This window comes from Rutilus rutilus (genome assembly GCF_951802725.1).
Source record: "Rutilus rutilus genome assembly, chromosome: 5".
NCBI classification, from domain to species: domain Eukaryota; kingdom Metazoa; phylum Chordata; class Actinopteri; order Cypriniformes; family Leuciscidae; genus Rutilus; species Rutilus rutilus.
Window position 1 is genome coordinate 50,118,882 of NC_140213.1, and position 13,795 is coordinate 50,132,676.

General features: G+C 40.5%; 1 protein-coding gene across 1 annotated transcript in view; it reads left to right on the forward strand.

Moving 5' to 3' along the window:
- Positions 1-13,795, forward strand: part of trpm7 (transient receptor potential cation channel, subfamily M, member 7) — a 59,147-nt gene that overhangs the window by 10,035 nt on the left and 35,317 nt on the right. The window contains exons 2-8 of the mRNA XM_084408763.1: positions 6,813-6,892; positions 7,276-7,314; positions 7,392-7,587; positions 7,732-7,945; positions 11,869-11,993; positions 12,661-12,832; positions 13,231-13,405. Coding sequence (XP_084264889.1) covers positions 6,813-6,892; positions 7,276-7,314; positions 7,392-7,587; positions 7,732-7,945; positions 11,869-11,993; positions 12,661-12,832; positions 13,231-13,405 — 1,001 coding nt within the window. The remainder of the gene's footprint in view (positions 1-6,812; positions 6,893-7,275; positions 7,315-7,391; positions 7,588-7,731; positions 7,946-11,868; positions 11,994-12,660; positions 12,833-13,230; positions 13,406-13,795) is intronic.

A 13,795-nucleotide genomic window follows, 5' to 3' on the forward strand; every position in this document is an offset into this window, starting at 1 on the left:
ACTAACCCTACCCCTAAACCTGCCCATCACAGGAAACATTCTGCATTTTTACTTTCTCAAAACAACTCATCCTGTGTGATTTATAAGCCTTTTGAAAAGTGGGGACCGCTGGCTGGTCCCCACAATGTAATATAAACAAGGGCACACACACACACACACACTCACTCACTCACACACACACACACACTCACTCACTCACTCACTCACTCACTCACTCACTCACTCACTCACTCTCTCACTCTCTCACTCTCACACACACACACACTCACTCACTCTCTCTCTTTCACTCTCTCTCTTTCACTCTCTCTCTTTCACTCACTCACTCACACTCTCTCTCTCTCTCTCTCTCACACTCACTCACTCACTCACACACACACACACACACACACACACACACACACACACACACACACACACACACACACACACACACACACACACTCACTCACTCACACACACACACACACACACACACACACACTCACACTCACTCACTCACTCACTCACTCACACTCACTCACTCACTCACTCACTCACTCACACACACACACACACACACACACACACTCACTCACTCACTCACTCACTCACTCACTCACACTCACTCACTCACTCACTCACTCACTCACTCACTCACTCACTCACTCACTCACTCACTCACTCACTCACTCACTCACTCACTCACTCACACTCACTCACACTCACTCACTCACTCACTCACTCCAATTCAATTCAATTCAGCTTTATTAGCATGACTGTGTAACACAATGTTGCCAAAGCATCAACATATTATATATAAATAATAAAACAAACAAAACATATGTATAGATCATGTCATACGTAGCATAGTAAATATAAATAGATAAATAAACACAATCTATCCTAATAAATAGGATAATTTATATAATCCTAATAACTCACTCACTCACTCACTCACTCACACTCACACACTCACATACACTCTCTCTCTCTCTCTCTCTCTCTCTCTCTCTCTCTCTCTCTCTCTCTCTCTCTCTCTCTCTCTCTCTCTCTCTCTCTCTCTCCTGTTTTCTAATACTCTTGTCCTCCGTCAGAATCATTCATCACTCCTGTCTCGACCGCCTGCTGATTAACTGTGGTAAGAAACCCAGTGTAGCTCGCCCCTCTCTCTCTCTCTCTCTCTCTCTCTCTCTCTCTCTCTCTCTCTCTCTCGTTCGTGATGTTTCTGTACTCGCTGCTGCGTCAGAAAGATGAAGATGATGACGAGGAGTGTGAGGTAGACGGACATCATTTCAATCTCTCTGTTTCTGACTTTGGGTTTCTGCTGGAGTGTGTGTGTGTAATCCTCTCGCTGGGAACGGGAGGAACTCTGGGAAATTTAATTAAAGATCCCTGCTGTTAAATCCTGTTGCCAGAGCTGTTTGAGATCGCTTTAAAGTTCCGTCGTCGTTTACTCGCCTTCGTCTTCTGCGAAATATAGAGGGTTTTTGAGAAATGAACATGTTTTTCTGTCAATGCATGAAGTCAATGGGGTCCAAAGTTGTTTGATTCCCAGCGTTCTTCAAAATGTTTCATACAGGTTTGGAAAGTCATGAGAGGGAGTCAGTGAGGGCAGGATCTTACATTTCATTATAAATGCATGTTATTGAGATGTTTTTATGAACATAAAGCATTGTTTTAGACAAAAGTGACTGTTGTCAGCACCAGTTTAGCTCTAATTTCTTGCAGAATTGCTAGTTCTTGCAGTAACAATAATAGAACGTTTGTTCAAAGTTATCTGGTCTTTAATAATGTTTTCAGAACATTAGCACAAAAACATTTATACTTTGTTCATGGAACATTTCTGAAACGTTTAGTTGGACATTTAAGGGTCAATGACGTATAAGGATTTTCGACAGGCCAATTTTAAAATACAAAAACAAAAAAAACCTGTTGCAATTGTTCAAACATTAAGGATGTTGTGTACACCTAAATTCATGTAAAAAAATTAATTTAAGTGATTTTAGTGTTTTTTCAACTAGATGAATTGTCCGTAGCCTTAAAAAATGTCATGTGGTGCGACCGTGATTTATCTTCAAATTAATTAATTTCCTTAACATGCTTAAACATTTTTTTGTATTTGCATTTCTTGTGAGTTTTTGTAAATAATGATCTCATTTTTTTGTTCTATAATTTCTGAGTTGCCTTCTTAAATCTAGTTAACAGACTTATTTTTCCTGTAAATCACATAAAACTGATAGAAATGTTTTTAAAAATATCATTCCCTAAATCATACTGTATCAGTGATTCATATTTCAGCCACAGAATAAGAGATTTTATTTTAAATTGAATACAGTGATTGCTTTTATTGGTCGCACCACATGATAAGTGGTCGCTCCAAATGACACGAAGACCTTATATAGTTAAAAATCTATTTAAAGAGATCAATGAACAATACATTGTATATAAAAAAATAGATTTAAACCAGATTTTATACAAATTTCACAGAATTTTCCTGAACATAAACACTTTATAAAAAATGTTTTGTATAAAAATCACATCACAAACACAAGTGCACCATTTAATTTAACTTGACTTAGAATTTCTTTCTAACAAATAATAATGTTATAGATATAAATTATTTCATAAAAGTATTGTATACAGGTAACATTTGGGGTCAATAGTTTTTTTTTTTTAAAGTAATTAATACTTTTATTAATCAAGGACACATTCAGTGTCACATTCAGTTAATAAAAAGTGACCGTAAAGATATTTAGGCTATAATGTTACGAAAGATTCTATTTCAAATAAATGCTGTTCTTTTGAACTTTCTATTCATATAATAATCCTGACATATAAAATGTATCACAGTTTCCACAAAAATATGAACATTGATAATAATCAGAAATGTTTCTTGAGCAGCAAATCATTAGTGACCCTGGATCACAAAACCAGTCACAAGTCGCACAGGGTATCTGTGGCAATAGCCAACAGTACATTGTATGGGTCAAAATTAACGATTTTTCTTTTATTCCAAAAATCATTAGGATATTAAATAAAGATCATGTTTCATATTTTGTAAATGTCCTACCGTAAATTTATAAAACATTTATTGTTGTGAGTGAATATAGCAATATCGCAAACATAAATGGACAACTTTAAAGGCGATTTTCTCAATGTTTCGATTTTTTGCACCCTCAGATTCCAGATGTTCAGTTGTATCGGCCAAATATTGTTCTATCTTAACAAACCATACATCAATGGAAGCTTATTTATTCAGCTTTCATATGATGTATAAATCTCAATTTAAAAAAATTGACCCATGTGACATTGACCCATTGAGTGGTTTTGTGGTCTAGGGTTACATATTAGAATTATTTCTGAAGGATCATGTGACACTGAAGACTGGAGTAATGATGCTGAAAATTCAGCTTTGATCACAGGAATAAATTACTGTTTGCTATATATTCACATAGAAAACAGATATTTTAAACTGTAATAATATTTCACTCTTCTGCTATCAAGGTACTCTGCTCTTGCTGCAGGGTCAGAATTTTTTAGCTTGGCAGTGGCATCTGGTAAAATAGATTGAAATAGTTTTAAATAAATAAATAGGCAATAATAAATACACTACTAATAAATGCATTATTGCTAAACTGAAATTACATGCTCTAATTTTTTTTTTTGCATTTTTCTCATATTGTACAAAGAGTAAACATAAACTGTCTTATATCAAATATATCAAATATATATCTGAAATATATCAAAAAAATCCTAAATTGCATAAAAATCTATTCCAAATGATACTAAAGTAAAGTACTTTTTTTTTTTTATATATATATATATATATATAAACCGTCAATTGAATATAAAAGTATAAAACTGCCAATCTAGGACATATATCTATCATGGAAAACAGTCTGCAGTGGTCGCACCACATGATATTTGGTCGCACCACATGATATTTTCAAATTCAGTCATAATTTACAGGCACAGAATTGGCCACCTAAACAAAACAAGCAAGCTTGCCAAAAAAGGTCACTATGAAATTTATAATGAAAATATATATTTGTAGAAATAACTTTAATATTAAATTTTTTTGAGGTCATACCACATGACATCCAAATGTGGCAACTACATACCAACCATTACAGAGGTTTATTTTTTTTTCCAATTTGAGAGAATTACAAACCTGCTTCCATGGGTCCTTGGTAAATTGGTTTATGATGTAACTTCCTGTGTTTGAATAGTTTTCAACATAAAAGTCCCAAAATGGTAGTTCCTTGATGGTCGCACCACATGATATTTCATAAAATGGACATCATCGGACAAAGTTTGTTTGTATATTATGATGGAAATATAAATACAAATGCTTTGAATTTTTTTTTAAAGGATTACAAAACATTTTGGAAATCATGCCAAATAGTGCAGAAAATAAATTTGCATAAATTCAGAGTAATTTCAAAGACGTTTTCAAAACAGAAGTTATGGTCGGACGGTCGCACCACATGATGTTTTGACACTTTAAATCACAAAAAAATTTATAAAATAAGTAAAGGTTTTTGAAAAGTTAAAGTGAGTACATACATGGGAGAGGTACTACAAATATACAGTATCTTTATGCATTTAAACCCATTTTTGCCTGAAAAAATGCAATCGGACTGAAAATGTAGGCGTCACGTCATTGACCCTTAAACGTTAAAAGTAACGTTTGAAGAATGGAATGTTCCCTTAATGTTCATAATAAAAAAAAACTGGTTTGAACATTCAGAAATAACGTTTTCATAACTGAATGGGAAGCAGAACCTCTCAGATCATATGTGTGAGTTTGCTGTAGATCTCAGATGAAGTGTGTTCGTGAGTCGTGGCTCTGGGTGTTTCTGGAGATCAGGTGTAATCTGCTGTTTGTGTCATTACTGTAAACCTTATGATTAGTGTTTAACCAGTGTTCAGTTCTGAGGTAACCGGTAGTTTAGTGAGTTACAGCTGATGTTAAAGTGTCTAATATCTGAAGGTCTTAAAGTCGCAGCTCTGAGCTGGAGGAGCATCAGCTAGAGGAGGTCTGCTGCTATTATCTGAGGTTTATGTGAGTATATGCAGGTAAAGGTGATGTTTAGGATCTGTAAACTCTCTAGCTCATAACGTGTCGTGGCGATGACAGACCTCATTACTGATGCGTCACATGATCAGAATGACATCATCAGGTGTTCATACGGCTCACGTTAGAGAGTTTGAGCTTCTCACCGAGCCTGAAGCCGACGGCAGACCGAGACACACGATACTGTGTTTATGCCGACGCTCTTCTGTGCTTCAGTGTTTCACGGCTAAAAACACCACTGACGACTCCTCAGTCTTTAATGAAGCATTGCAGTGATTTATTTCAAGTAACTTGAGTTATGTAATCAGATTACTTTTTCAAGTAACTAGTAAAGTAACGCATGACTAAAATGAACAACAAAATATCTGAGTTACTTTTTCAAATAAGTAACGCAACTTACATTTTTATACATTTATTGACTGACAGCTCTCCTGTCCTCAGAGGTGTTGTGTGTGTGTGTGTGTGTGTGTGTGTGTGTGTGTGTGTGTGTGTAAACATGATGGTTATTGTAGTTCTAGACTAAATGTGAACGTGCATTTACATCAGTACTTGCACAAAAAAGATGAAATATTCCTCAAAATGAATAAAATCAGTGAATGCAGAATCAGAATACTGTGCAAACCTCCAATAACTAAATATCTTAAATACAACATGCATTTAATCTCACTTTATTGACCAGTGTACTTGCTTCTGACCTTCGACGATTCAGTTTAAACCATAAGCAAAAATTACTATAGATTTATTTTGGTTTTATTAGTAAAGTAAGTATTAAACTTCTTCTTCTGATGTCCAGAATAACAGCAGCTGAGAGGCTTGTTTAAGCGGCGCCCTCGAAAAATCAGCCTAAACATTCGATACACTAAAATGATAAGATAAGACAAATAAAATGAGTAATTTTTAATTTACAAAATGTATTCATAGCTCAGACAAAATCATTGGCTCTGGTCCAAACTCCGCCTACGGTTTATGTAAATAAGAACATGTGGCCATTCATACAACTGCACATAATTAGGGCAGCAGTATAAATGGCAAATTAACTTTAAAGGTTAAAATCAGTCAAACTGTTGTAAATCAGCTCTGCCGCTCATGCAGAATGTCCTTCTCTTCAGCTGATTGTGTTATTGTCGGACTTGTGAAGTTCATGGTAATAAATACATTTTATATTGATTTTTAAGGACATTTTTGTTACTTGTGTACAGCGTCCTTGATGTAATGACGTAGTTTGGCTTCTCTTTCACACCAAGCACAAGCAGTGTGTGTTTCATTCAGCACATGAACAGAGGCCACGTTTTAACGTGTGCATGAAATGGATCTATTTTTGTCAAATAAAACTTAATGATCTTATTGTGAACATTTCATCCCGGACTGGATCTTCTAGTCTTCTCTTATTCTCCAATCGTTTAGTCCGCTTAAACTCCGCCCCTTCCTTACATTCACATTCAGACCCGCCTCCGTTTTGAGTGACACGCCCACATCTCAACATCCAGTCAACAACCGACAGTTAGAACAAAGCCCCGCCCTGTTTTTGTTCTCAGTAATCCGTTACAGTCGCTCTACATCAAATTGTCTGTTAAGTCACAACTTGAATATTAATATTTAACCCTTTAAATAAAGAAATGACTTCAGTAGCGTGTTAGCCGTGCAACTGCAGTGGAAAGTTCACTGATATCCACCACTGAAATGATTGTTTTTGTGTGACTGGACGTCAGTGCGATGTCTTGAGTGACGTGTCTGTGATCTTGCTTGTCTCCTGCAGTCCCAGAAGTCCTGGATCGAACACACTTTCACCAGGAGGGAATGTGTCTATATTCTGCCCGTGTCGAAGGACCCGCACAGGTGCGTCACACACTCTTACACCTGATCATGACCGGGTCAAACTTCAGTGGAAAATCACACACACTTACGAATCTAGAGACCAGTGTTGTAGTCGAGACCAGCTCACTCGAGTCCGAGTCTCGAGTACACAACACTGCTAGAGACCAGTTGCTTAAACTCAGTCTCTATGAACTAGTCTATTTATATATGCAAAACATATTACACGCAGTACACACACACTTATATATTACGTAAACACAAACTTTTATTTTGGATGCGATTAATCGTTGCCCAGCACCAGTTTTTAAACGTCCTGCCAACCACTCTTTAGCTTTAGCATTAGCTTTAGCAACAGCGTGGCGTTCACAATCGAACATTTATGAAATGTGAGCTGTGTTTTGCAGATGCCTCCCGGGATGCCAGATCTGCCAGCAACTGGTGCGGTGAGTGTCCTCACACATGACATGTAGACGCTTCACACACTCCGAGTGGGTGCTGATGTGTGTGTGTGTGTGTGTAGATGCTGCTGTGGGCGGCTGGTTCGACAGCATGTGGGCTTCACGGCCACACTGGCGGTGAAATACTCAGACGTGCGCGTGTCCGAGGGCGAGCCGGATCTGGAGCAGTGGAGTGTGGAGAAACACACGGAGGAGAGTCCCACTGATGCTTACGGAGTCATCAACTTCCAGGGCGGATCGCATTCATACAGAGCCAAGGTATGAACACTCACACACTCACTCACACACACTCTCACTCACACACTCACTCACACACTCACTCACTCACTCACTCACTCACACACACACACACACACACACACACACACACACACACACACACTGATTGTCGTGTCTCCGCAGTATCTGCGCCTGTCCTACGACTCGCGCCCCGAGGCCGTCCTGCGGCTCATGCTGAAGGAGTGGCAGATGGAGCTGCCGAAGATCGTCATCAGCGTTCACGGGGGAATCCAGAACTTCGACCTGCACCCGCGCATCAAACAGGTGGTGGGAAAAGGCCTGATCAAAGCTGCCGTCACCACCGGGGCCTGGATCCTGACCGGAGGGGTCAACACAGGTCACACACACTCACACACACACACTGGGTTTCGCGGAGTTTGTTTACATTTACGACTTACAAATGAGGAGAGCAATAGAAGCAATTAAACTAACAATAGGGCAACAATATGCAAGTGCTGTGACGAGTCCCAGTTAGTCCAGCAGGAAACAGCCCAGGTGAAGGTCTGTGAAAGTGATTCTGTGTCTTTTTGGGATGATGCACCACGAGACACTGTTCACCTGCAGAACACAAGCTTCTGGAGACACGTCGGTCTGAAGTAGTGAGTTTAGGTATAGAGGAACAGAGCCAGTGGTTGTTCTGTAGGAAAACATCAGTGCAGGTTTATGAGGTTCTCTTCGGCTCGATAAACACACTCTTGCTGCAGCATCTGGATCAGTTGCAGAGGTTTGACAGATGCTGGAAGGAGAGAGCATTACAATAGTGCAGTCTGGATAGAACAAGAGCTTGGAGAGAGTTGTGTAACTCTGCTAGGAAGGGCCTGATCCTCATGGTGTTGTAAAAGGCAATCTGCAGGACTGGCAGTTCTAGCGATGTGTTCTGTGAAGTTCAACTGATCATCAATCACAACTCCAAGGTTCCTGGCTGTCCATCCATACAGTTGTGTATGATGAAACTAGCTGAATGGAGAAGTTGTGGTGTAGTGTTGAGTTAACTGAGACACGAGCAGTTCTGTCTTCATAAAGTTTAGTTGATGATGGTGATGGTCCTTCATCCAGTAAGAAATGTTAGTCAGGCTGAGATGTGAGCAGCTCACGTAGGATCATCCAGCTGGAATGAGAGTTAGATTTGAGTGTCATCATCAGTGTAACAGTGATGGGAAAACATGTAGATGGAGAAGAGAAGCGGTCCCAGCACTGAGCCCTGAGGCACTCCAGTAGCTAGATGATAACAGTGATGGGAAAAAACATATTTCTGAATGACAGATCCCAGTGATGACATGTGGATGGAGAAGAGAAGAGGTCCCAGCACTGAGCCTTGAGGCACTCCATTAGCTAGATGATAACAGTGATGGGAAAACATGTAGATGGAGAAGAGAAGCGGTCCCAGCACTGAGCCTTGAGGCACTCCAGTAGCTAGATGATAACAGTGATGGGAAAACATGTAGATGGAGAAGAGAAGCGGTCCCAGCACTGAGCCTTGAGGCACTCCAGTAGCTAGATGATAACAGTGATGGGAAAAAACATATTTCTGAATGACAGATCCCAGTGATGACATGTGGATGGAGAAGAGAAGAGGTCCCAGCACTGAGCCTTGAGGCACTCCATTAGCTAGATGATAACAGTGATGGGAAAACATGTAGATGGAGAAGAGAAGAGGTCCCAGCACTGAGCCTTGAGGCACTCCAGTAGCTAGATGATAACAGTGATGGGAAAACATGTAGATGGAGAAGAGAAGCGGTCCCAGCACTGAGCCTTGAGGCACTCCAGTAGCTAGATGATAACAGTGATGGGAAAAACCATGTTTCTGAATGACAGATCCCAGTGATGACATGTAGATGGAGAAGAGAAGAGGTCCCAGCACTGAGCCTTGAGGCACTCCAGTAGCTAGATGATAACAGTGATGGGAAAAACCATGTTTCTGAATGACAGATCCCAGTGATGACATGTAGATGGAGAAGAGAAGAGGTCCCAGCACTGAGCCCTGAGGCACTCCAGTAGCTAGATGATAACAGTGATGGGAAAAACCATGTTTCTGAATGACAGATCCCAGTGATGACATGTAGATGGAGAAGAGAAGTGGTCCCAGCACTGAGCCCTGAGGCACTCCAGTAGCTAGATGATAACAGTGATGGGAAAAACCATGTTTCTGAATGACAGATCCCAGTGATGACATGTAGATGGAGAAGAGAAGCGGTCCCAGCACTGAGCCTTGAGGCACTCCAGTAGCTAGATGATAACAGTGATGGGAAAACATGTAGATGGAGAAGAGAAGCGGTCCCAGCACTGAGCCTTGAGGCACTCCAGTAGCTAGATGATAACAGTGATGGGAAAAAACATATTTCTGAATGACAGATCCCAGTGATGACATGTGGATGGAGAAGAGAAGAGGTCCCAGCACTGAGCCTTGAGGCACTCCATTAGCTAGATGATAACAGTGATGGGAAAACATGTAGATGGAGAAGAGAAGAGGTCCCAGCACTGAGCCTTGAGGCACTCCAGTAGCTAGATGATAACAGTGATGGGAAAACATGTAGATGGAGAAGAGAAGCGGTCCCAGCACTGAGCCTTGAGGCACTCCAGTAGCTAGATGATAACAGTGATGGGAAAAACCATGTTTCTGAATGACAGATCCCAGTGATGACATGTAGATGGAGAAGAGAAGAGGTCCCAGCACTGAGCCTTGAGGCACTCCAGTAGCTAGATGATAACAGTGATGGGAAAAACCATGTTTCTGAATGACAGATCCCAGTGATGACATGTAGATGGAGAAGAGAAGAGGTCCCAGCACTGAGCCCTGAGGCACTCCAGTAGCTAGATGATAACAGTGATGGGAAAAACCATGTTTCTGAATGACAGATCCCAGTGATGACATGTAGATGGAGAAGAGAAGTGGTCCCAGCACTGAGCCCTGAGGCACTCCAGTAGCTAGATGATAGCAGTGATGGGAAAAACCATGTTTCTGAATGACAGACACTAGTGATGAATATAAATGTATACATATTTATGTATGTGTGTGTGTGTGTGTGTGTGTGTTTTATTTATATATATATATATAGTTTATAGACAGTCTATAGTTTTCTTGTAGTGCTTTAAATTAAGTTTATTTTTCTGACCCCATTGACAGATATTTGTTCTTTAAAGGGATAGTTCGGCCAAAAATGATATTTAAGGAAGCGTCGTGACATAGAACGAACGTGACAGCGCAGCCAGAGAGCAGAGCAAAACAAAACTCTACGTTCGTTCTACGTCATACGCCAGCATCCATCTCCGTGAACGCGTGTCGACCGCCACCGGAAGCCAGTTATTTTCATTTATAAAGTTTTAAATATGTATATTTTTATGACAAAACCGCACGGATTACCCTGGATTTTCCCCCTGGAGCCGGATGGATTACTTTTGTGAAGGATGCATGCACATTTTGGGACTTGGAGGAGGTGGACCCCATAGCTTCACACTATAACCACTGAAAGATCTGAGACATTTTCTAAAATAACTGAAAATGTGTTCGTCTGAAAAAAGATTGACATATGCATCTCGAACGGCTTGAGGGCGAGTAAATCATGGGTTAAATATCATTTTTGGCCGAACTATCCCTTTAAGCACAAACCCGCTTCATGCTAAGCAATTTTTCAGTCATTTTGCTTCTCCAGTAAATGTATTTTGATTTAAGAATGCTGGAAAACAAAGGAAGAACATTGTTTACAACTGGTTTCACTGATCAACCTTATAAAACACAAGATACTAGCAAAACTAATGGTCGACTCCAAAACTTTTTTGTCAGCTGAAAACATTTTAATATAAGTCCCCCTAAGACACTCACACTCTCACACACACACTCGCTCTCTCACACACACATTCAGAGCAGGGCAGACTCAGTTGAGTGACGCTTCTGAAACCAGATTGGTTGTTGTGTGTAAGAAAGGTAGAGAACTGGTTGACGACTCGTTCAAGTATTTTAGCAATGATTGGAAGAAGGGATACCAGTCTGTAGTTTTATAAAAGTGCTGGATTTAGAGTGGGTTTCTTAAGCTGTGTGTGTGTGTGTGTGTGTGTGTGTATGTTTGTTCACAGCAGCAGTTACAGGATTAACTCTCATCATAATGACAGTCATTTGAGTTTAAAGATCAGGTCGAAGTGCTTTATTAGTGTTTACATACACACAGCGTCTCTAAACACACACACACGCACGCGCTGCAGTGAGAGGTCACGACCCCTCGAGGGTCACTGTAACGACTGTGTGTTTTTCGCTGTGTTTTCCAGGTGTGGCCAAACATGTGGGTGATGCTCTGAAGGAACATCTTTCCAGATCAGCGCGTAAGATCTGCACTGTGGGAATCGCTCCCTGGGGAGTGATCGAAAACAGGAACGACCTCATCGGACGAGACGTGAGACTCACACACACACACTTATGAGTCTTATGAGTGACCTATGTATCTCTCTGAACACAGAACCAAGAGAGAAAAATAAAGAAATTGAAACCTGTATTCAGGACTGGTTTGATTTGATGACATGTAATATTCATACACTGAGTTGAAGTGATGATTTCATTAGATAATTTTTTGTGTGTTTGGGAACGCTGTATCTTTTTAATTCATCAAGGATGCATTCAGTTGTTAAAAAGGGACAGTAAAGACATTTATAATGTTACAAAAGACTCTTAATTTAAAATACATGCTGTTCTTTAGAACTTTCTATTCATTAAGAATCCTGAGAAATGAAATATCTGCTTTCAACACTGATAATAATCATAAATGTTTCTTGAGCTTCAAATCATCATATTAGAGTGATTTCTGAAGGGTCATGTGACACTGAAGACTGGAGTAATGATGCTGAACATTCAGCTTTGATCACAGGAATAAATTACACTTTACTGTATATTCACATAGACAACAGATGATTTACATTATAATAATATTTTGTGATTTTTAGTGCATGTTTGATCAAATAAATGAGCAGAAGAATCATGAATAAGCTCAAGACTTGTCCTTGTGTGTGTGTGTGTGTGTGTGTGTGTGTGTGTGTGTGTGTGTGTGTGTGTGTGTGTGTGTGTAGGTGGTAGCGCCGTATCAAACCCTGCTGAATCCTCTCAGTAAACTCAACGTGCTCAATAACTTCCACTCTCACTTCATCCTGGTGGATGATGGGACCGTCGGGAAATATGGAGCTGAAGTCAAACTCAGGAGAGAGCTGGAGAAACACATTAACCTGCAGAGAATACACGCACGTGAGACACACACACGCTCACACACACACGCGCTCACACACACGCGCTCTCACACACACGCTCTCACACACACGCTCTCACACACACACACACACACACACACACACACACACACACACACACACACACACACACAATCTCTCACACGCTTACACTCTCTCACACACGCTCTCTCTCACACACACACACACACACACACACACACACACACACACATTCTCTCACACACTCTCACACTCAATCACACTCACTCACACTCTCTCTCTCTCTCGCACACTCACTTTCACACACGCTCTCACACACGCTTACATTCTCACTCGCTCACACACACTCACACTCTCTCACACTCTCACACACACTCACACTCTCTCACACACTCTGTGTGTGTGTGTGTGCAGGCATCGGTCAGGGCGTCCCTGTCGTGGCTCTGATCTTTGAAGGAGGTCCAAACGTGATCCTGACGGTGCTGGAGTATCTGCAGGAGAGCCCGCCGGTGCCGGTGGTGGTGTGTGAGGGCACGGGGCGTGCCGCGGACATACTGGCATACGTGCACAAGCAGACGGAGCAGGACGGGTACGACGCACACACACACACACACACACACACACACACACACACACATCATGTTGTTAAATGAACACATCACCAGTCCTGTTCAGACTCACCAACTCAAAAGAACTGAAAAGAATCTGTTCAAAACAACGGTTCAAGAGAGCCTGTGATGAAAGCACTCGATTGGACGATTGGAGAAACATCAGTATATATTCTGTTTGTTGGTATCATGATACGTTAGTGATTTAATCATTTACTGCTCGTTAAAATCTCTTTGCTCTAGAACCGGCATTTTCTGCGAGCGAATCTAGATGCTTTTTTATTGTGATTCTGTTGCAGAAATGTAATGCATAAAGGATCAATCAATCACTTATTCTATGATGTTTGAATGATTCAGATCTTAAAGACTGT